General features: G+C 36.2%; 1 protein-coding gene across 9 annotated transcripts in view; it reads right to left on the minus strand.

Moving 5' to 3' along the window:
- Window positions 1-22,221, minus strand: part of LOC134531113 (transcriptional regulator ATRX homolog) — a 258,967-nt gene that overhangs the window by 119,382 nt on the left and 117,364 nt on the right. For 8 of the 9 annotated variants that reach the window (XM_063366679.1, XM_063366674.1, XM_063366677.1 and 5 more), the window contains 6 exons: window positions 21,223-21,575; window positions 19,154-19,278; window positions 14,606-14,644; window positions 7,803-7,970; window positions 4,540-4,624; window positions 4,301-4,432 (listed from right to left, as the gene is read on the minus strand). In XM_063366679.1, coding sequence (XP_063222749.1) covers window positions 4,301-4,432; window positions 4,540-4,624; window positions 7,803-7,970; window positions 14,606-14,644; window positions 19,154-19,278; window positions 21,223-21,575 — 902 coding nt within the window. The remainder of the gene's footprint in view (window positions 1-4,300; window positions 4,433-4,539; window positions 4,625-7,802; window positions 7,971-14,605; window positions 14,645-19,153; window positions 19,279-21,222; window positions 21,576-22,221) is intronic. The other variant, XM_063366680.1, reaches the window with a different exon arrangement.

Below are 22,221 nucleotides of genomic sequence, written 5' to 3' on the forward strand. Positions count from 1 at the left end.
TCTACGACTGACAAGCCATTGCGCCTTACGTATGATGGGTCTGTCGTGGCTAAGGCGTCTTGCTGGAAGGCGAAATAAGATCCATGCTCGCATTTAGTAGCGAAGCGTCATACCGATGACGCGTCGTCCCTGTGACGGGCGGTGAAGAGAACCATGCTCGCCCTGCTGGTGACCGCGCGATACACATATCCAACGGATGTCCAACAAACATCATTTTGACAGCATTTGCTTGTTTCAAAAATACCTGAACAGATGGTACAAAAAAAAATGTAGCTCACAGTGGATATTTCCTACCATATTTCCTATTATTTATTAAGCCTATAGCTTGTTTACTGACTTCTCTTTTAGTTATTGGAAATATTCAGATACATGGAAAGTGTTATAAAATCATTTTAAAGATTTTGGAATCAAAAACAAACTAATATCATCAATTTAAAAATAAGTTACTTTTATTTTTCCACAACTCGGAGAGTGCGTCTTATTGCCACCCATTGCAGCGTTTCCCACCTATTTCAATTTAAAAACGTGGCTTCGTGGTAGCGCAATACAACAAAACAAGTTGTGACGACTTCTGACATGTGCGACATCTGTGATGTGTTACTGCAATGAACCTCTGCGCGTGGAGTGCCCGACATCTGTGTGTGGACGCGTGAACTACGATATGTAAAAATCGTTCTTCATCTACTGATTACAAAAGTTACGGCGGAACAGATTTTTCAGCTGGTATTACTTCTAAATGCATCCTGCTGTTTCTAACTCATGCACACATATGTGTTGTAAAATGTTATTATTTTGTTTTCCATTTCCAATCAAATTATACTAGCATTTGTCTACTACACTTCGCAGTTTTTATGAATAATTAGTTAATAAAATAAGACACATACCAAAATTTCGAGTAATAACATTTTTAAGATCCATCCTTACTATTTAAATAATATTTTGCCAAAATCTAATTTATGTCATGGTATTTACAGAATCTGCTCCGCCGCAAACGTCGATTTTGCTGCTCGGAATCACATGTATCACGCACTCTTAAGCATAAATTTTGGGCCAGGGGAGGGGGAGGGGAGAGGAATAATGCTGTCACTTTTCTTTTACAATAAACTAAAAACCACTTTTGATTGCTGCTGACACAACTACATGTGTTTGACCAGTAAGTCAAGAATTTTCCAGATTCAAAATCTGTCTTCCTAAACTGCATTGATGTGCTATTGCTACTGCTGTGTTGTCCTTCATACATGTCGTAAACATCACCTAGGGTTAGTAAGGATTTATCACCATGAAGAAAACTTGAAAATCCAGTTGTTCATGCTCCAATCCTTCATGCCTCGTTTTCATTTCATCAGACAGAGAAACTTCTAAAATATGTAAACTATATTATTTGAAAATTGTTCCCGGATTTGGTCAATGGAATGTATCGTACTATTATCAACAACCCAAACAATAAAAATTAAAGCATACATTTTAAATGTTTACTGCTCCACAAATTAATCTAAACCTCGCTATCAATTATATATGTTTTGTCGATTACAGTTTGTTAACAAGAAGGGTTTGGGGGCTCTAATAAATAGTTTTTGCAAGCAAGCATTGATTAAATGTTCCATCTACACACTATGTACCTTTACTGCATCTTGTAGTTTATTATAACCAACCTAAATACTAAATGTCTTTACAGCTGCCAACAAACTATTGGAGAACTACTCACATTACTGTTGTTTATTTATGGTGTGGCCAACATCTCACCAGGGACCAGGGAGGTTTCTTCTACAGCTATGGGGTTAGTCACTTGCTTGTCCACAGTCGTGTAAATAGATGCTCCTAGGGATGTGAAGTCTCTCTTCTAGCCCTCGCATGCACGAACATTGCTCACCACTCCGTTTCGCCCTATTCAACTCTTACTTACAATGATCAACAGACTCTTACTTAACCTGTTACCCTCCATGGAACATGTGGCCATAATTATCTAATCTCGCACTCTCTGCGCTGTATTGACTCTAATAGTTATGCCCGGATCTGAAGTTCTTTGTGAATTTCACAACCAGTATCACCTCCACTTCTATAATGGTGGCCCCTGCCCGAAATATAAGTCTTGTCCAGCTAAAGCCATAATCCGGCACACCACATTCTGCTACTGACTATCCATGTTCATCATTCACTGAACACATTTTCCGAATAACACCAGCTGACATCACTCGCCAAAAATCCAGTCCAGCATAGAGGCATAACCATTGCCCACAGCCCTTTTATAAAGAGCCATCCTGACTAAAAAATATAAACTACTGTGATAAACATATCTTTTTATAAAAATAAATACATTTGAATAAAATAAAATAAACTATACATTAACTGAAAACATCAGTAATTATCTTAATAAAACTACAGGCATCACCTCTGTGCCAAAAATTTTAAGTATTTGGCACAAATTTATTTTTTTTCTAAATTCTCCAAAATAAACTTTGTTAGACCTTTGTGCATACTGTTCAAATCTTTCCTACGAGAGTCCCGCGACACTTTCCCAATGCTTCAACCTACACCCAGATGTAATTTCGCCTATGCTAGAAATTAGCCTCACTTTTCTCCCAGCCTCAAGTCACAAACCCGACCAGAAACTGTGTCCGACTTCGTGATAGGCATCGCGGACCTCAGCTGCCTCTTGCAGCAACCCAGTTCCAAGAGCCCAGCTTAGGTTGGCAACGCCAGGCATGCCCTACCTAATGTTTCAGAACCGTCGGGCACATATCGGCACCCCGCAAAAGAGATTTCCCACAAGCTAACAACCCCCCCCCCCCTTTCCCCCTCCACACATTCCAGGAACTTACGCCTAGATGATCAACGACCTCCCGGTCTCTAGAACAGACCACTAGCTGGCAAACTGACAGCTTGCGCCATCTCCGGGCGGCAAAGCGAACCAACTTACCTTTAGTAAGGCGTCGGAGCGAGACCTCTGCCGGCTGCTACCGCAAAAAAATTCTAAGTTCCATTCCACCCCGACAGGCTTGCATCAGTGGGCTCTATATGGACCAAGCTTTCGCTAGTCCCACCTCGCGGGACTCTGGCGTACCAACACCGAGTCAGTTCCGGTTGTTACCGACAGAGCACTCTGCTTTGCATCTCTAAGGCCCCTTTAAGCTAGGCAATTAGCCCTCTTCGTATTTGTTTCTTGGTGGGCGGGGCAAAAATTTCACGGGCTTATTCCAGCCTATCAGAGGCCATTTCTCCCACTCCCTAGTACTACGGGCCTCTCGCCCCAAATTTAACCACATGTCACCTGGGAGACAGAGAGATTCATTCTGCTGCGCAGTCACCGCGATCACATTTCGCGCCGGAGCTCATCGCCCGCAACTTTAACATTTTCGTCCGCACCTAAACTAAGAGATGTAATCTCTTAAGTTCGGGAGTTTTTCCTAACTTTTTTTATTCATCTAGTTGGCTAGTCGCTTTAGTTCAGCCGAGTAACTAGTTCTTACGATGTTACGGTTCACCGCGACCACTCGCGCCGCCTCTCCTAAGGGAGTGACACACTTCACTCCAACCCCAGACTGGTAAGTGGAAAATTCAACGTCCTTTTGGCTATATTTGCCTCCCAATTTAATCTATTGCCCTAACTTACCTATTTATTTGGATTATTGACCACTGGACCCCTTTTTTGGTTCCAGTGGGGTGCAAGAGTCAGTTCAAGAGTTTTTCAAGTCCCAATTCCAGAATTAGTTCAAGACTTTTCAAAATTTAATCTACAAAATTCACGCCGGTCCCTTAGAAATTGAAGAATGCCAGAATCTCCTAGTTATCCTCAGCCAGTGAACAGTCCTCTGTGGAATATTGTGAATATATACTTCAGCACCGATAAGAACAGCTAATGTCTTAAATCAATTAAATTTATTAATGTTAAATTTATTTTGGTGAAAATAGGATTGTTAAAATTTGTAAAATGTATCAGATAGTTTTAATCATATTTACTAATGTCCTGGGCCCTCCTTATAATTAATTCTGTCAAGGGTAATTTTGTAATTTCAATGAATATACAAAGAAAATATAAAAAATCTTAATTAACAATAAAACAGGTAGAAGAAAAGCAAACCAGATCTTGTTTTTCACTTCGATTACGATCTACCTTCCTAGTTTCTATTGTGAGAACTAATTAAATTTTAAATGTTTCTCCCTTGTGTCCACTGATTATACAGTTGTTACTGTGTAGCCCATATAAGGCAGCTTCCAGAACTTTTATAAATAAATTTATATACAGTTTTTCTTTAACTACACGAGGGCAGTAACACCACTCAAACTACAAAAATATACATACCACTTTTTGTTTTTCTGCTATTCTCTTCCGCCTCTCATCCTCTTCTCTTGCAGCTCTGCGAGTTGCTTCTCCGACATCATCATCCTTGATCACACGTCTGATGTTTTTGCGACCTTTTCCCTGACCCTCAGACTGCAAACAAATAAAATTATCCACAGTGTTATTCCGCACTACTGCCACTGAAGTCTGTAGCTCCCAAAATGCTTTATAATACCACACTTATTCCTACAAAAACTTACCCTCTGACTTGTTTCCAGACCATCACTATCCGACGAGTCACTTCTAGGTCGTTTGATTCGCTTTCGTTTTTGTTTACTCTTCTTGCTGAAATACAATGCAACACATTCCATTGCTTTTAACTTTGTTTCTGTACAAAACAACCAGTCATAAACGATCAGAGTAATAAACACCTTCAAAAAAAATTATGTTTCTACAAAACCCAAAAATACAAGAAAAAAATGCCAACGGACCCTTCCAAAGAGCAGTGTTACAGACAGCAATGGGATCAGCCAGGCACCCTCCTTGTTATTGTGAAGGACATACAAAGATCCAAAGAGTTTATTTGCCAGAAGAAGCTATCTTGTGCACTCCCTGTTACCTTACCGATGCTATGGTTACACCAGAATTATAAAACAATTAATGACGTTTTCTACTACACACGCTTAAATTATCATTTTACCTTATGGGAATGCGACCAGAAATGTTAAAAATGTTAAAAATAGGACTGACAACAAACATCATGATATTCAAAAAATTTTCAATTTTATGAAAATTATGTTTAGTGAGTGAATGAGTTATATGTTTAATTGAAATCAAGGTCATCAGATATGGATGAGGGGACAAAACAGTGAAATGCAGTAGCAACAGAATGTAATTAATTGATGGAGGGGGGAATGGAAGAGAGGGGGAGAACACAACAACAGAAACCCATCAGCTCACTATGTCCATTGTTTTCAACTTGAGAAAAATTTGGGCTTGACCTTACTGGTAATTAAACCCAGATCATCTTTGAGGGAGAAAAGTGATCTGACCACTTAAGTGAGGTAGCCTTAATGCCACCTCAAATTTCAACAAGTTTAAGAATAAATCACATGAATATCAAATAATGGACTGAAACATGTTTGTTTACCTGCCACTTAACAACACTGGACTATAAGCAAAAATATTATGATACAAGTCAACTAACTAAAGAAACTACAGTAAAACCTCGTTGATCCGGACCTCCGGATAATCCAGGTCAGATCTGCAGACATTTTATTTAATGTTCACATAAAATTTTTTAACAACGTTAGCAAGAATTAACTATAAATATGCCAGATATTCACTTTTTAGTTTGATTAAATGTACAGAACTTGCATAGATGGTAGAATTATGGTAATAAAATGCTTTTTGTCGAGAAATAGAAAGCGCACCAGCTGACAAACATCATGGCATACTGGAAGTGTCAGCCTAAGACCACTCCAGCTGAACTATAAATGAAAAAGCGTTTGCGTGACCGTGATTCCTTCAAATACCATACATGTTCGAAACACACGAGAGTGGACAAATTCTTTATTAAGAAATGATGTAAAAAGTTATTATTATATATTTTTTAATGTCTTGTAAACAATATAGGACATGTATACAAGGGATTTTTGTTACAAAACTTGGTTTTTTATCCTAATAAATGGCAATCTGCCTTGTTTTGCTCATTACCCATAACATCTGGATTGTCTGGATTGAATTTGATCCCAGTTAGTCCGGATAGACGAGGTTTAAATGTTCATAGTTAATGTATGTAGTTTCACTCAGCTAATGTGATCAAGTTCCAACAGTGACACAGACTTCTCACGGCCAGAATCACTAGCTGCTTCTTACGCTAGGATAGAGGCCATATATGTAAAACTGCTTATGTGCCAATGTGGGCATGCCTTGCAGTCTTACTCCAGACGAGTAATAAATTTGTTGCACATTATTGTCATGAATGTGGCCTCACCCACAAGCCAACAAATAGTACATCTATTCCTCCAATAAGATACCACTCTTCTGCCCTATTACTTCAATCATCCACTACATATTACCTAACTGTTGTCTTTCTAAAATACCCAAGCTAAGCTGAAGCTTAATACGGTAAAAACAAGTTTTACAGTTCTTACTACAAATTTGTTAAACACAGTGTAATTACGCTTGATTTCAGACCCCACGTTATTGTGTTAACTGTATTGGAATTAGAATTTACTGTTTTCCGCTCCACATTGGTGGGCCACCTGTAATTAAATTTTTTTTTTGTGATGTTAATGAATGGGTGGTATCTAGTATCAGGTCAACGTGAAGGAATATCGTACGGGATTATATATTTACCACCTTTAAATTCATCATAGTTTATTAAATAATATTATAGAAAATAAGAAAAAAAATGATAACTTTGATAACTCAAAATTTTATACAAATTTTCCTAGCACGCGACGACCCATTGATACCGATATATAATTCCAGTAATGTTCAGGGTGGAAATTAAATTGCATGAGCCTCTAGCTAATAAATAAGTTATTAGTAAGAAAATAATCCAGCTTAGTTCAGGGGAGGGCAGTTGAAACCCCGTTATTCTTGGTCCTCTGATCTCGTCCTCAGTTTTCCAGGATATACGAGCAGTCTTGCTGTGAAAGAAAGTCTAAACTACGATCCAGTAGAAATACTGATGATAACAGCTACTGTTAACGCCATTCCAGGTGTGCTGAAAAATCTTAAGATTGGGCAGGTCTCACCAGCGCAGACAGGAACTGCAGCATGAAGATGATCGGAAATCTTGCAACACACATAATGGCAGATATTCGCCTGACGCAGCAGTAAAAGTAATTGCGAAATGTGACTCCCTATAGTCTGTGTGACGAAGAATCAGACTTCCTTCACTTAAGACTTGCAAAAATAACTAATTACGCGTTAGCCACGTATCTTCTTGTCCTCTGCGCGCAATTCCTGAACCCAGGAACTGTGACACGCAGAGAACGTCCATTCGCTCCGCAGTCCAAAACTTAAGTCTCTCGTTCCTCCTGAAATGGCCGACCAGCGAGCATCTTAGCTAGGAAGAATAATTAAACAACCTCTTTTCTTACCTGGCGAGAATTCAATACTCGAAGACCATAGCTACCAGTGCCTGCATGCGAAGTCAGTAATAAACGGAACAATACATCTCAAATAAATGTTCAACAAAGAAGAATAACATCCCAAATATCAATGTCAACTGATGAACTATGGAATATCTCTGGGTCGTCGCACCATGCACAACTCAGCATTTACATACATTACATAAAAATGTATAGTTACTCTTACTTAGATAACAAAATACACATAAAGCTAAGATACAACAATAATTATGAACCTGTAAACATGTCCAAATGTTTACAACAGACTATATTACTTGCTATGAAAATCTATGCTTCCTGTTTTGACTAAATTCCATAGTTTGAATTGTAAGTACATAGTTCAAATCCCTTGCCAAGAAACAAAACAATTGTGTTCTTACCTAGAAGAGTCACTATCGATAGTTTTCACACTATCAGAATCCGAATTGTTTTTCCCTCTCTGCCTCTTCTTTGTCGACACAAAATCGGAGTCGGAGGAAGAATCATTGCTAACTGGTTTGAAGTCATCCGAGTCAGATCCCAAAACCTTTCGTGCTTTTTTTTTGATCCTGCAAAATTTTAATTGAATAAGTTTTAATTAATTAAAAATTTTAACATGACTATATTAATGTTTCAAAATGAATGTTTTTTATGTTCTTTACATTTGTTGTATGTATTTGGATAGTGCATGCAATAAAATACCAATGAAAACAATGATTGCTTCACTAAAGAAGTAGTAGGTTAGACACAAATACATTTGAAGTCTGTTTTCTATTTTATATTTGTGTGCAATAAATAGATATTCTTAGTTAATACATGTCTGTAATCAATGGAAAATTACATTTTTTTTTTGTTTATCACATCCACTAAATCTGTTTTTGAAAGTAAAACATTGTGCCAAAATATTGAAGTCATGTTACAAAAAATACAACCATACATTGACAATGTATTATATAAAAGAGTGTACTAAAAAATTAACCTGAAACATTTTGAAACCCTTACATGCAATGGCACTAGTTACATGTTTTTTTTCCGCTTAAAAAACTTAAATCAGGCTGTAAATACTTCCTACAAACAAACCTTAACTTTATTGAGTCTCTACAGTGTGATGGATGCTGCGCTATCTCTTGCTTTTGATGTCAACATTGGCGTACATTAATTTGAATGCCAGCATGCTAATGTATATTAAAGTTACCACTGTTTCTTGTTATGACTATAAATTTAAACAAGAGGTATTACAGAATAGTTTTACTATTAAATAGTTTTATTTTTTTAATACCTATAGGCCATTTATATCCTGTGATGTACACAAAAGTAATACACACGGCTGAATGAAGCCGATCAGCCATCTTTTACAGAGTTCAGCATCTAAAGAAGTGTATCTTCCCAGTTAGCAAGTATTCCGTTTGCAAGTACTCCTTGCACGCTTGTACGCGAGCAGCTGAAAGCTAAAATCTCACTCCCAACAACACACTTAAAGAGGTATAACTTCAAAAATACTTAATCTTGTCTTCTATTTTTTTTCAATTTCTGGGACACTGGCTATGTAGTGATGCACCCAGTCATCGAATTGCACATGTAAAACTTGTTAAAATAAACTATGCAAGTTTGGTTAATACAAGTTTTGTTGCTACCAAGTGAAAAAATAATAACGATCCCTTCAGTTTCATTAAAAATTAATTTTACTTGTATTGTAGATATCCGAACATAGAAGTTATTATAGAAGTGCATAATACTTTCTACTCATTCAAGGAATGATCAAACCATTCCAGTTATCAACCACTTCAACAATAGTATATGGTATGTAGCTGAAAACAATGTAACATTGTTAAGATTTTTATAAAATTTATTATTTATTTTGTAGAGAATAGCACTTGTGTGCCTTAAGTCATATATCAAATGTAAGATCATTTAAATGGGTAATATATGACTATGGATATTAATGTCATTAGATTTATCAGTTTAATTATCTATCTCCATGTTTTGATATATAAAAATTGTTAATAGTTTTTAGAATATCAAACAAACAGCAAATAGGTATGGAGTCAAAATAATCTTTAGTTCTATAAATGCTAAACTGTAGTGGTTTCTAAAAAAAAATTCTTATAGTCCAAAAGCTCGCGACAAATTTCGGGAAGGTCCTTTCAGCAAAATGAAATTGCAAAAAAAATGTAATTTCGTCAATTGGCGAAACAAGGCCTGTAAGTCTGGCAGAGTGTATGTGGTTATTTTGTTACTGCGCAGCATATAACATTTACAAAACAAAAATCGCAAAAAATATATTTTCTGCAACTAGATTTTTTTTTATCGTTAGTTTAGTCAATAAATAATTTTTAAAAAATCACAGACTTTTTTGTTGGTTATAAAATATTACCAGACCCCTTTAAATATATTTTATGAAAATTCCCAAAAAATATAATTTTGGCAATCTGGAATTTTATTCGCATATTTATTGAGTAATTATCATAATATCTGCAAATCGCCAGACGGATTGAGAGGTTTAAAACAACTCCCATACGCGAATAAAGTTCAAAATGTATACGACAAAAAGCTGACCTTTTAAACTCGTTTGCAGACGTCGGAGGGGCACCTTCAGTTTTTTATAATTATAACCGGTTATCACAAGTACACAGAGTGAGATACAGCGTGAATACAAGATGTATTCATTTTGTAACGTTGCAAGAACCCTGACCTCCTAGCTAAATATTTTTCTTTTAAACTATTTTTATGCATGTAAATATTTCTTAAAAAGTCTTTCTCATTATATTTTACCGTTTATATGTATTTAAGTGTTGATATTTCACTTGCTGTATGCTTTAAGAAGGTACCTTATATTTTAAGAGACATTTTAAATCATTACTATCTTTTATGTAATTATTCACAAATAAGTCGCTGTACTAAATTTTTGCCTGTTTTGGCCTACTTTTTCAGGTTTTTCTAAATAAGTTTAATTGGGTAAAGTAATTTGTATTATGATTGCTGTTCTTAATTTTCATTAACGTGTTGCGTAATAGTTATAGAACACGGGACTGTGTCTGGAGTGATGTGTAAAAGAGAGAGGCATAAGAGGCCTGTTAGTGTGAGTGAGAAAGAAACAGTGATTCCCCGCCAACTGAGATAAAAGCTGGAATTCCCCACTGGTCGTGGGAACTGTGTGATAACTGCTGTTTCACGGTGTGGGAGGGAGAAGGAGAATGTAAAGTCCCTGTTTCTATGTACGAAAATCGTTTTCATTATCTTTGCTGTGTTCTTATTGGTTTGTATCTGTAAGTGTGAATGAAGTGTGCGTGTTATTGGTCGGTGAGGTCATGTGACTTCTCCTCCCAGCATGGAGGAAACGGTGTCATGAGTTCACCAGTCGTCCGTCGAACGCTGCACAAGTAGGTCGCATTCGGTGGCTTCTCGCCAAATTATGTATAAATTGTGAAGAGAAAATTTAACGTCGGTAGCTAGAGCCATGCCGTTTAATAATCATTTGTTTTGGAACTTTTTGGATATATTAAATTAGAAATTGCGGCTACCGATGTCGGCGTTTGGCTCGTGGCGAAGTTCATTTTCGCTGGGTGCGGCCACGTTTGAGGCCACACTGACTTCGTATACTTACAGTAAAATGTTACTGAAGGACGTTATTTTTCGTTAATTCTCAACGCACAAGCTGCGAGCAGTTTTTCGACAGGCGGATGTACGAGTGGAACGAGTGAGAAAGATTTGAAAAGTGTTTGGATTTGTCAGTGCAGCATTCTACTGTGAAAAAATAAAAACAAAAACTAAAATTGGTGCAACATCTGTTTATTTTTGTATGTAACGAACCGTTATAATTTTTTCAAAACAAATAAGACTCATCTAACAGTATTTTGTTTAGGTAAAAAACCATGTAAAGAAATTACTAATCTCTTTTAAATACTAAATAACGGTTTTGCTGATTTTGATTGTTAGACTGGTAAGAACAATTCACATTACTTGGGATATCTACTTAAAGATAGTCATTTTGTTTGGTTAATCTGAGTAAAGTTATATGAAAGCACCATGAACTCAGATTTGTTTTGAAAGTTAGCTTTTCCAAGCTGTAATATAATAGTTCAATGTATTTGAATGCTTTGAATTTTGAAGTTGGCACCAGATAAATCCATGTTGCAGATTGTTTGCATTCGAGAAATAATTTGTATACTAAACCAAGTGGTCCGCTTTGCCGCTGAGTAAAGACGAAATTAATGATAAGTCACACAGTCTAGTCCCTTTGTTAATTTAAGTAATTTTTTTATTATTTTGTTGTGTTAACTAAGATTCAACTAAAGAACTGAGATTTGTGAGAATGGTGAGATTCATTTTGTGTTATTGTCAAATTTGATTAAGTTAAGTTGGATTAGAGTTAATAAGTTTGACCCTCGCAATCAATATTATTTGTTACAATATTATGGTCACGAGTTGGATTTTTCAGATAATTATAGCATAATTTAAAGTCTGCTTTAATTTGCTTTTTTCAGTTAGTTATTCATACACAACAATGGTGCCCAGGTATGCTTGAAGGTGTGAAGATGTCTATAAAACTGCAAAAACAAGAGTTGTTTAACAGAAAGACACATTTTACCTTGTTATCAACAACGGTTCTCATTAAGAGTATTGTGTTAACTACGCATGGTGATTTCAGAATAACACACTTAATTTTCTAAATAATATCATACTTAAAATTAATAAACATAAATAAACAGATACCATACCATCCTGAAAACAATATAAAAAGAGTGCTCCTGTTTGTAAACCGGGTTTGTTTTTCTTCATAAAACAATATAACACATGGTGTATAATGCTGTAGTGTAAAACCTGCATGATATACCTAGCAATTTTTACATCTGATGAAACTTTAAATTGTGGAGCTCACATGGCGAACAACTCAACAACTACTAATACCGTGAAAAATCTAACACATGTTGAGTGTAAAACGTTGATTCTGAGGTTATGGCTATGCATGGTCACAGGATAGCAATAATGTTTGAACACTGTATACGTTATTGTAAACAATGTCTTAAATTAAACTTTTGTCAAGAAAATGTTAAAATATGTTAATTTAAATTTTGAACAGATTGGAACACTACAACAGAATTTTTTTTTTTTTAATAAAAATAACTAATACATAGAAACTCCATATTTTGGTTTCAACAGAATTTCTCAAAAAAGGAAAAATTATAATTCGGGTACTTTTGCAAGTTATTTACTAAAACAAACTTTACAAAATATAAAATTGATACTTAACATGCATGTTTTGAAAATTTGTTTTGACACAGGAAATATGTGTTCAGAAAATATTTGTATTATTATTTTGCCATTAATTGACATAAAAGAACCATGACCAAAACTTCAAAACAATTTTTAAAATATTAGGAAAAGTATCAAAAAAATGACATGTATAAATCCAAAATACTGAAAAATTTGCAAGCTCAAATATAATTATCTTAACAACTTTTCCAGGAACTTTACTTAGGATGCACTGTCCTTAAAAATGAATACTATATCTATGTACTTGCACTTTTAATAACTACCAAGCATGCAATACATTACATCACTCTGTGATAAATGTGGTGAGGAAGGTGGTAGGGGCAAATGAGAAGAGAGGAGGTTAAGGAACCTACGCAAGCAGGCACAGAAAAAAAATTTACAGGTATGCAACATTCATTTCCTCACATCACTTTACAAAATTACATTAAAAATCATTTACCATGCACATAACAATCCTGAAAGTACCTACAGTATACCAGAAAGGCATGCAACATGATCAGGTTCAAATATTTACTGAAAATATTCTCTCAATGACAATGGTAAGCAATATATATATATATATATATATATATATATATATATATATATATATATATATATTATTTGAAAGCAATACGGTAGAAGTAAGATGACTGCCTAATTCCACATGAATAACCTTTCTAAACAAAAATTATTGGTCTTTACAAAAAGTTTTAAACAATTATGATAACTTAATTTACAGTATTAGAAATTGAAAACTCTAATTAGTGCTATTTATCCTTGATCACTTAATAAAAAATGATTAAATGATGTCCATGCAACAGTATCAGAGAGATCGTTCAACACCTAGTTCAATGTTTCCCAACCACCAAGTTGCAATAATCTCCAGGAGATCATTCAACACCTAGAGAGTGTTTCCCAACCACCAAGTTGCAGTCCGCCACAGGACCACTAAACATTTCTGACCAAGTCTCAAACCATAATTAAGATGCAACGTAATTTTTTTTTTGGGGTGTGTGTGTGTTTTTTTAACCCTGCATTTTTAAGTTGGTGGGTACCTATTGAGCTTGCATATTACAACCAATTTTACAGATGAAAAGCAGTTTACAAACAGATTAGAATTTCAATGATAAATGTTTATTTGTTACACCATTTTATCATCAGAGTTGTTAATACCCCAAAGTATGTGAGCCTTAGGAAAAATTTATGTCAGGTAAGCTAAAATCCTCAAGGTTGGGAACCCCTAAACTTCGGTCACACGTAGGGAAACAAGATGTTTGATGGTGTGACTATGAGGTGCCACACAGCCTGCTTGAGCGACACCCAAGGGTCCAGCAAGACAGGCTGCCACAGCCTCCAGGAACTGCAGTTAAAGTGCAATGCCACAGGTTGTCAAACCCAGGAGGATGGCATGTGAACTGTTGAACAATTGTTGAATCTCTCAGCTGCAGTAAGAATACCACAATGAATGTACTGACTCAAGTTTAAAAGAAAATTTCTGCAGCCAAGAAAAATATTTTTAATTAATGTTTTAAGTCATATCTAAAATATTTATATTTTTACTGAGTATAGTTTACATAAAAAGATGACCTCTACCATTTTCTTAAATGCTAGTTTCAATATAATAATTAATGTCTATGTTCAGCTAAACATAACATAACTTACCTATTGCTTTCACCTAAACAGTGCACTCAAGTTTTCTGTATTAACACATACATTTTGCTTGTACCTACAGGTAGCAAACATGATTAAATTGTAATAATGTTACACATAATAATAAATCATTATAAGTAAAAGACACAATTAGGTTAAAAAGGAAGTGGTTAGTCTTTTTAGAGATAGAACAAGCCTAAAAGTTTCTATAATGAAGCAGAAAAGAAACATGTAGGGAAAAAGGCAGTACCCTGATTGGTTGAAATCATGCAAGGTACGTACTTACAAAAAAAATTACCTTGGTTTTGATTCAGTACTGTCTTGTCCATCTGATTCACTATAAGTGAAAGACAGAACATTAATTTTACCAACTACTAAATAAAACTATGGTCACTGTAAAAGTAAAACATTAAGTTAACAGGAGTACATTAAATACAATTTTTAATCAATCCTGGATTCACTTGTGCTCTAAATGAGATGGTGTTGTAGTAATCAGCACACACACACTAAGAATGACTCGGGTTCTGATCCCAGCACAGCAATTCTTGTTTCAATTTTCTACAATCTAGTGAATTCATTGCTTGAAAATGATGGTTTCTTACCATTAGACATGTCACTGTTTTATTGTATTGTGTATTTTTTTAATCCTGACTTTTTGGTCAATAAGATCAAAAGAAAAAAATGTGTTTAATAGCTACATTTAAGACTTGCACAATGTGATAGCATGTTCTGTCAAACCTTTGTCTTATAAAAATTTGTATATCATGAATCCAGTTATTCCCATAAAAATTATAAAGAGTAATTTTTGTTTACGTAAACCAGTGAATCTGTTCATTATCTTTTCAAATAAGAAGTTATGACAAATGTACGGAATACCATTTATAACAGGTATATTGCCGAACTGCATTCCACCTGCATTCCAGTTATTAATGGAACCAGTATACTAACTCCTTGTGGTTTTTGCAAAGCCACCCTTCCTCCTCCCCACAAAAACACCAAGGGAACATAGGCCTGTATCATAAAACAACTACAATGAGAAACAAGATATTGAATTAATTGTATATTAATTTTTACTCATATGCATATTGCGATGAAAATATTGTATTCTATAACTCACTAATTGGTTTAGAAAGATATTGCCTTTGGTTTTCTTCATTCTTACTACATGTGTGAATAAAGTTCAATGAAACCATATTGTGCAATTCAGACAATGGCAACCTTTATTTACTTCTTATTTTGTGTTTCTACAGAATTTTGCAGTTAAATATAAATCTAACAATGGTATGTATTGTTACGAACGTTAGCAAGGCCACGTCACGCGCAGGTGCAGAGCTAGCTGGGCTGCATCGCATGCCGCGTAACATGAGATGTGCTGTGCGTACCTGGGTCGCCGCTTTACCTCCCTCCAGCCCTTCGCTCCCCCCGCACGGCACTGTTAGTTTGACATCCGAAACCTGACAGCTGCGGAGTTACGCGAGCCGCCGACACGTGTTTGAGAGATTTCTGCTGTCGGGACGGCTCGCGATAACGCGACTGGCCCCGTCCGCTCTCGTGAGTTCTGGAATTGCGTCGGGGCCTATATATATGCCCAAGGACGCCAGTCGGGGAGTAAGTGAGTTTGGAGTGTTCAGTCGGGAGTTCTCCCACAGCGAAGTTTCCGGGCGATAGTGCCGCGGGTGCGGCAGAGTGGCGAAGTCCTTGAAAAAAGTTTCCAGGGGAGGGAGTGAGTGATTTCAGTGGAGTCAGGAGTTTTCCCGCGGCGGAGTCCCGAGCGAAGTTGCGAGCGAGGAGTCGAGTGGGATCTCAACGAAGGGGAAGTGCGTCGGCGGCGGCGGAGTGCGGCGACGGAGTCCTGCGGCGGAGACCCACGAGGGGTGCTGCGGCGAGAGGTGCGGCCCAGTGAGGTGTGTGGAACGAGTGACTGGGGAATAGACCTTTCTTTAAGTGTAATTACAGTAGAACCCCGATTGTCCGTGTTAATGAAGGGGACGAGTGAGTCGGATAATCGAAAATTGCGGTTAGCCGAGTCATGCTTGCCTCAAAGGTCATTAGCCCACAGACAGCCATCTGTGGACATTCGGAGATTACATATATACACATGCTTTGTGTGCTTGTGCGTTGTTGACATAGAAGCGGACTGCTTAGTGCTGGGCAGCAGTGGTTTTTAAGTCTTTAGTGTGCGGAGACATGGGCCCGCGAGTCGTTGCACCGAAGTGTGTGACTAGCCGCCTGCCAGTCCGAGGGCCCAAGACAGCTGATAGCTGCCAAGGTCACGCATTCTTTTCATCGCCCGTAAGCGACGCTGCCACACTTAGCTCATTGCTCTGTTGTCAGTAACACCATCAGGCTGGTTATTGTTTTACAGAACGACTGCCTTCAAAATTCTTTTCGAGATAAGATTTTTCATACCAGTGCATTGAGACTTGATTTGATGGTTTTGAAACGGTGTCTCTGTCTCGTATAATTCACGGTGTTTTTATCCCCCTTTATTTATATGAATTTTAAATGTTAGATTTTTTATTTTTAGCTTGCTGAACGTGGAATTAGTGCAAAAACGGCCTATTATGACTTAGTGTTGCAGATGGGTCGGAAATCTTATAACGACCACCTCTCTATAACGACCCTAATCTCGGGAACCGTGAGGGGTCGTTATATCTATTCTCGGTTCACTCTTAGCTGAGTTTTGAAATAAACAAACACCGTTGTATCACTGCGCCGCGTCAGCAAGTGATAGGCTGAATTTATCTTGCGTGCCAAGCACTAGTTGCAACACACACACTTCCGTACAGTCGGTGCTCATAAAATAACGGAGAAGTAATATAACAGGAAAATGATTCTTATGTCAAGCCTAGTTTTTTTTTAAATTTACGTCTGCTGTGATAAAATTACGCCACTTAATGGTACACCCTCCGACCTTTTCTGTTGAAACCATTCAAACAAACAGTGTCCAAGCTGCTAAATGTGGATTCTTTCATCGTCTTGTGTTTATTCAATCCACTTGAAGTGTCAGCCTGTGAAGCAAACTAAAGGATTTTTTCGCGATTTTTTATGATGTCGCGCACTGTTGTGTTACCGACATTAAACTCAGTCGCAAGTTTGCAATCGTTTCTCCACTCTGAAATCTTTCTATAATTTTTGTTTTGCTGTCGATGGACAGTACCACTCGCTTTCTTTTCTGTTCATTTGATGACATGATGAAATGTTGCGCTCAACACTTCCGCACAACACAACGGTATAATCCGTCGTAATGCAGATCACTGTTACAATACATAAAATTATCACCACCTTCACGCTTCAACAACGTACACTAATGGAATGGACTGTGTCCATGCGCCGGGTAATCTCTGTGGCACGGCGCCGTGCTGCGCGCGGGAGTGTACAGTCCTGTCATGCGGACGTGGAATCGCGCACCAGTGTATAATCTATTCACGTAACATGGAACACAAAAATATTATGTACATACGTATGTATGTACTAGTATTTTTTTTTAAACTTTCTGTGTATATAAACATAACTGAGTCAAAGTACTTTGACCAACATACATTTTGCAAAGTATTTTAACATTTACATACATTTTGAATCATTGGTTATATGTAACTAAAAAATTGGACTTGATGGACATAAATCGCGGTTATTCCGCGAATCGGATGATCGAGTCGCGGATAATCGGGGTTCTACTGTAATTATTTGCCATTTTGCAAGATTTTTGTAAGTGACATAAGTAGTGGCAATAAATAAAACTGTGTGTGTGATAAAAATCTTTAAATGGACTATCCTTTACGAACCCGCGGTAAATCGTAACAGTATGAAACTGAGTGGATCACTCAAGACAAGACAAACACATGGACAGCCACCTGCAGCAGTGCAAACGAACAAGCACATTGACAGAACAGACCCTCACATCGCATAAAGAGTATCAAATTTAAATATGATTCACATTACCGAATTCAAGGAGTTACTATTTTGAAGTGTTGTTAATGAAGAAAACTACATAAATTAAAAAAAAAAAAAAAAAAAACTTTACATGCTTAGCATTTTAACCAACAAAATATATGGCTTGACTTAAATAGATGTAATATGTACCACAGAATGTTACATTCACTGGGACAGATGCAACAGTCAAAGCAGTCACAATCAGTTACAGTGACAGTTACAATGATGGACTTGATGGTGCTTATGTATCATCAGTAATTTTCACAAACAGCTCTACAGCTGTCCAAAGTCTGATCAACACAGAGCCTGTACCTTAGTGGTACACTTAATACAATCCTCAGAGGTTCCCTTGTCTTAATGTTGAGCCCTCACTAACAGCAAGAGATGACAAGGACGAGCAAGTTGCCACGCCAGTGAAGCTGTGACAATTCCTTGATATCTCTTGCCTCTAGAGGTGCGTAACTGTGTCACTTTATACCTCCATCTAAACTTAAAAGGTTCTTCAATATATATGGAACTACTTAAATACACTACATCAATATTTTTATGTATGAATGATCATTTAGTATTGTTTACAACACAAAACATTCAGCTATGACAATTTTGTATTGTATAGATTTACTGATGGCAACAAGTACATATTTTATGTTTTAAGAAAAGAAAAATACGATAAACTACAACCTCAACATGATTATTTTAAATAGTTTCACTTAGATGGTTATTTTTTCTTTCAAGTAGTTGTCCACAGATTAAGTAGGGATTCAATTAATTTTCATATAAATTATTCGAGATATGAAAAAAAAATGCTCATTTATTAAAAATAATAATATTTGCAAATTCACCTTTGCAATATTATTGTATAGTTATTTTAAATAAAAAAATGCTGTACAAAAGAAAAGATAATATTACTTACTTTTCTAATTTTGCCTCTCGTTTCGCCTTATTTTTTTCCCAGCACCTCTCCTCTTCACTAGAGTCAGTCAGCGAAAGCTTGCCAGACAAAAGCTTATCACGACGCCAAGACTTTTTTTTCACCACCTGCAGACAACCAATCAAGTCAGAGCATTCAAAGTGAATGGAAAACAACACAAAAAAAATATGGAACATTCATCACAGAATACCCATGCAAAATAAACTAGAGCTTACAATTATTTGGAACAACTGAAATGCACCAAACACTTCTATTTAAAAAAGACTGTTTGAAAATTTCCTATTTTCTTACTACTGATGTACACGACACCAAACTGAGTGAATAAAAAACAGGGAACAGAGGTTTGCAAAATAAACTAAATGTTTAACAAGTCATGGTCAAGTGTGCGAAAGAAGTGTTGCTGATGCAAACTTACTGTCTCCTTATTTCCACCACACTGAACATTCCAAGAAGTTGGCAAAGCCCTTTAATGGCATGGGCTACAAAATTTCCCTGTTTTCACTGTACAACCAAATATTTTTCCCTGTCTCATCAATCAATTTTCCAAGATGACATAAATACATTAAGTATAAATACATATTGAAACACATTTTAAATACATATATCATGTCAATTTAACCATACAATATTTACCACACAATACATAGTTGGCACTGTTATCATTTCCATCAATTCAATGTAACCAATGCCAACTTAAAAAATTAAACATTTTTTGTTTCTCTTTATGTTTGAGTAAGATGAAGATAGATAGGTTTTAAAACATCATAGGCTCATACTAGTATTAAAAATATACTAATCCAGTTTGGTAGCTAACATTTAGTCAATTTCAGTGTGTTTTTCAGGTTTAAAGGAGAAACCTTGCTTATTTTTTTTATTGAAATTACCTAGTCAAGACTGAGGAAATTACAGGAATGAGAAACCAAGGAAGAGGAACCACCCCAAGTATTTGCCTACAGGGACAACGGGAGTCCCTGGAGAACCACAGTCAGCATAGCTGGACTGGGATTCCAACCAGAGCCTCTGAAGTGTGAGTTCAGTGTCTCACCACTGCACCATCTCGCTTGAGGCCTATTGTTCCTGGGACAGAGGAAAGCCAGGCTGAACATAGAAATAAGTTCAGGTTTCATGATAAGCATGAATACAGGATAGATCATGAAAAATGCAAGAATGAGGAGGTATGGCCATGTTCAAAGAAGTGGAAGAGAAAGGCCGCCTAGCAAAATAATGGAGTTTTACACAGGAAGAAGGCCCCAAAGACAGAGGAGAGGAAGAAAAATAAGTTAAAGGAGTGCAGGAGGAGGAGGAGGAGGAGTAGGAGTAGGAGCAAGAGGAGGAGTAGGAGGAGGAGTAGGAGGAGGAGCAGGAGGAGGAGCAGGAGGAGGAGGAGGAGTATGAGGAGGAGTATGAGGAGGAGCAGGAGGAGGAGCAGGAGGAGGAGGAGTAGGAGGAGGAGTAGGAGTATGAGGAGGAGGAGCAGGAGGAGTAGGAGTATGAGGAGGAGCAGGAGGAGGAGGAGGAGCAGGAGGAGGAGGTGGTGGTGGTGGATAATGATTATGATTGATAATGTTCATAATAAATAATGATGAATGATCGATGATTGCTGACGATGTGATAATGATTGATGATATAATAATTGGTGATGATTTTATGATGGTGATGGATGGATATTGATGGATGATGATGGAGATTGATATAGGTTTATGAATTAGATGATGATTGGATGATTATTGAGTATGAGATGATGATTAGTAATGATTATCTGATGATGACTGGTGATTGATGATGATGATGACACAAGTAAGAAACCACGTGAAGGAAAAAAAATTGTAAAATTATAACAAAGTGCCTAACATAAAAACTACATTTCTACCTTTTCCCAGAGGTTTTTTAATTTTATTTTATTTTACCCACTTACTATTTTGTGGAATTCTGTAAACAAAACTCTGCCAATCAGAATTCCAGCCTCATTGACACTTTCACACTAAATTTTGTAAAAATTGCTTCCAATAATTAAGGCTATAAAATAGTTCATTATAAATATAACAACTTACCTTGGTGTCAGAATCAGATGAATCATTATCACTTTCCCCCACTTTTTTGGTATTTTCAACATTTTCAGCACTCACTTCCTTCTTTTCAGCCTTGTCAACACTTTTCTCATCTTCACTTTCATTTTCCTTCTTCTCATCAATATCATTACTTTCAATACTGTTAGATTTCTCAACTTTATCAAGAGAATCATCTTCAACCTTAACTCCATTAACTACATCTACATTATCAGGAGATTCAGGATTTTTTTCAACACCTTCATTACCTTCCACGTTTTCATTTTTGTTCTCCAATACTTGTTTACCTTTTTTAGATTTTTTTGTTTTGGCAGTATTTTCTTCTTCAGTAAGTTCCCCTAGAAGTTTCCAAATATTTATAGTATTTTCAAACAAGTAACTTGTCATATCACATTTTAAATTATTTAAGACTAGTTAAAATGATATAGGGTACATAATGTAAAACCACAGAAATAAATGATATTAAGATCAACAAAAGCAAGTTTAATCCTAAATTTCTTTAAGAAAAGGTTTTATGGTTTAATTTTTAGTTTTAAATTTTGTTTTATAATTTCAAATTATGATTTCTTTTATTCCAGTAAGTTCTAAGTTTTTGTAAATACAGAAAAAAAATTAATTTCATATGTAGTACCTGTTTGTAGTAAAATAAAGAGTAATGTTAGTGAAAAGTAAATGTATATTAACCCAATGTTGTTTGTAGGGGCAAGCAATCCCAAACAGGACTGGTTGTGATACACAAAAGCATGCAGACAATGCCACATTCTTAAAATGTTAGTTTATTAGCTTCTGTCATGTTTTCTGCATTCTAGAAGTTATTTTAAATATAACTAGTGAAACAAAACTGTCTGGTTTTGATAGCAATAAAAAATCAATATACACAAGAATTGAAATAAAATCACTCAGAGATGGATGGCCAAACCATTTTGGGACATAGAGAAAACTAATAAGTAATATGCAATCAGTGCTGAATGCATATTAATACAA

Source organism: Bacillus rossius, chromosome 3 (genome assembly GCF_032445375.1).
Source record: "Bacillus rossius redtenbacheri isolate Brsri chromosome 3, Brsri_v3, whole genome shotgun sequence".
NCBI lineage: Eukaryota > Metazoa > Arthropoda > Insecta > Phasmatodea > Bacillidae > Bacillus > Bacillus rossius.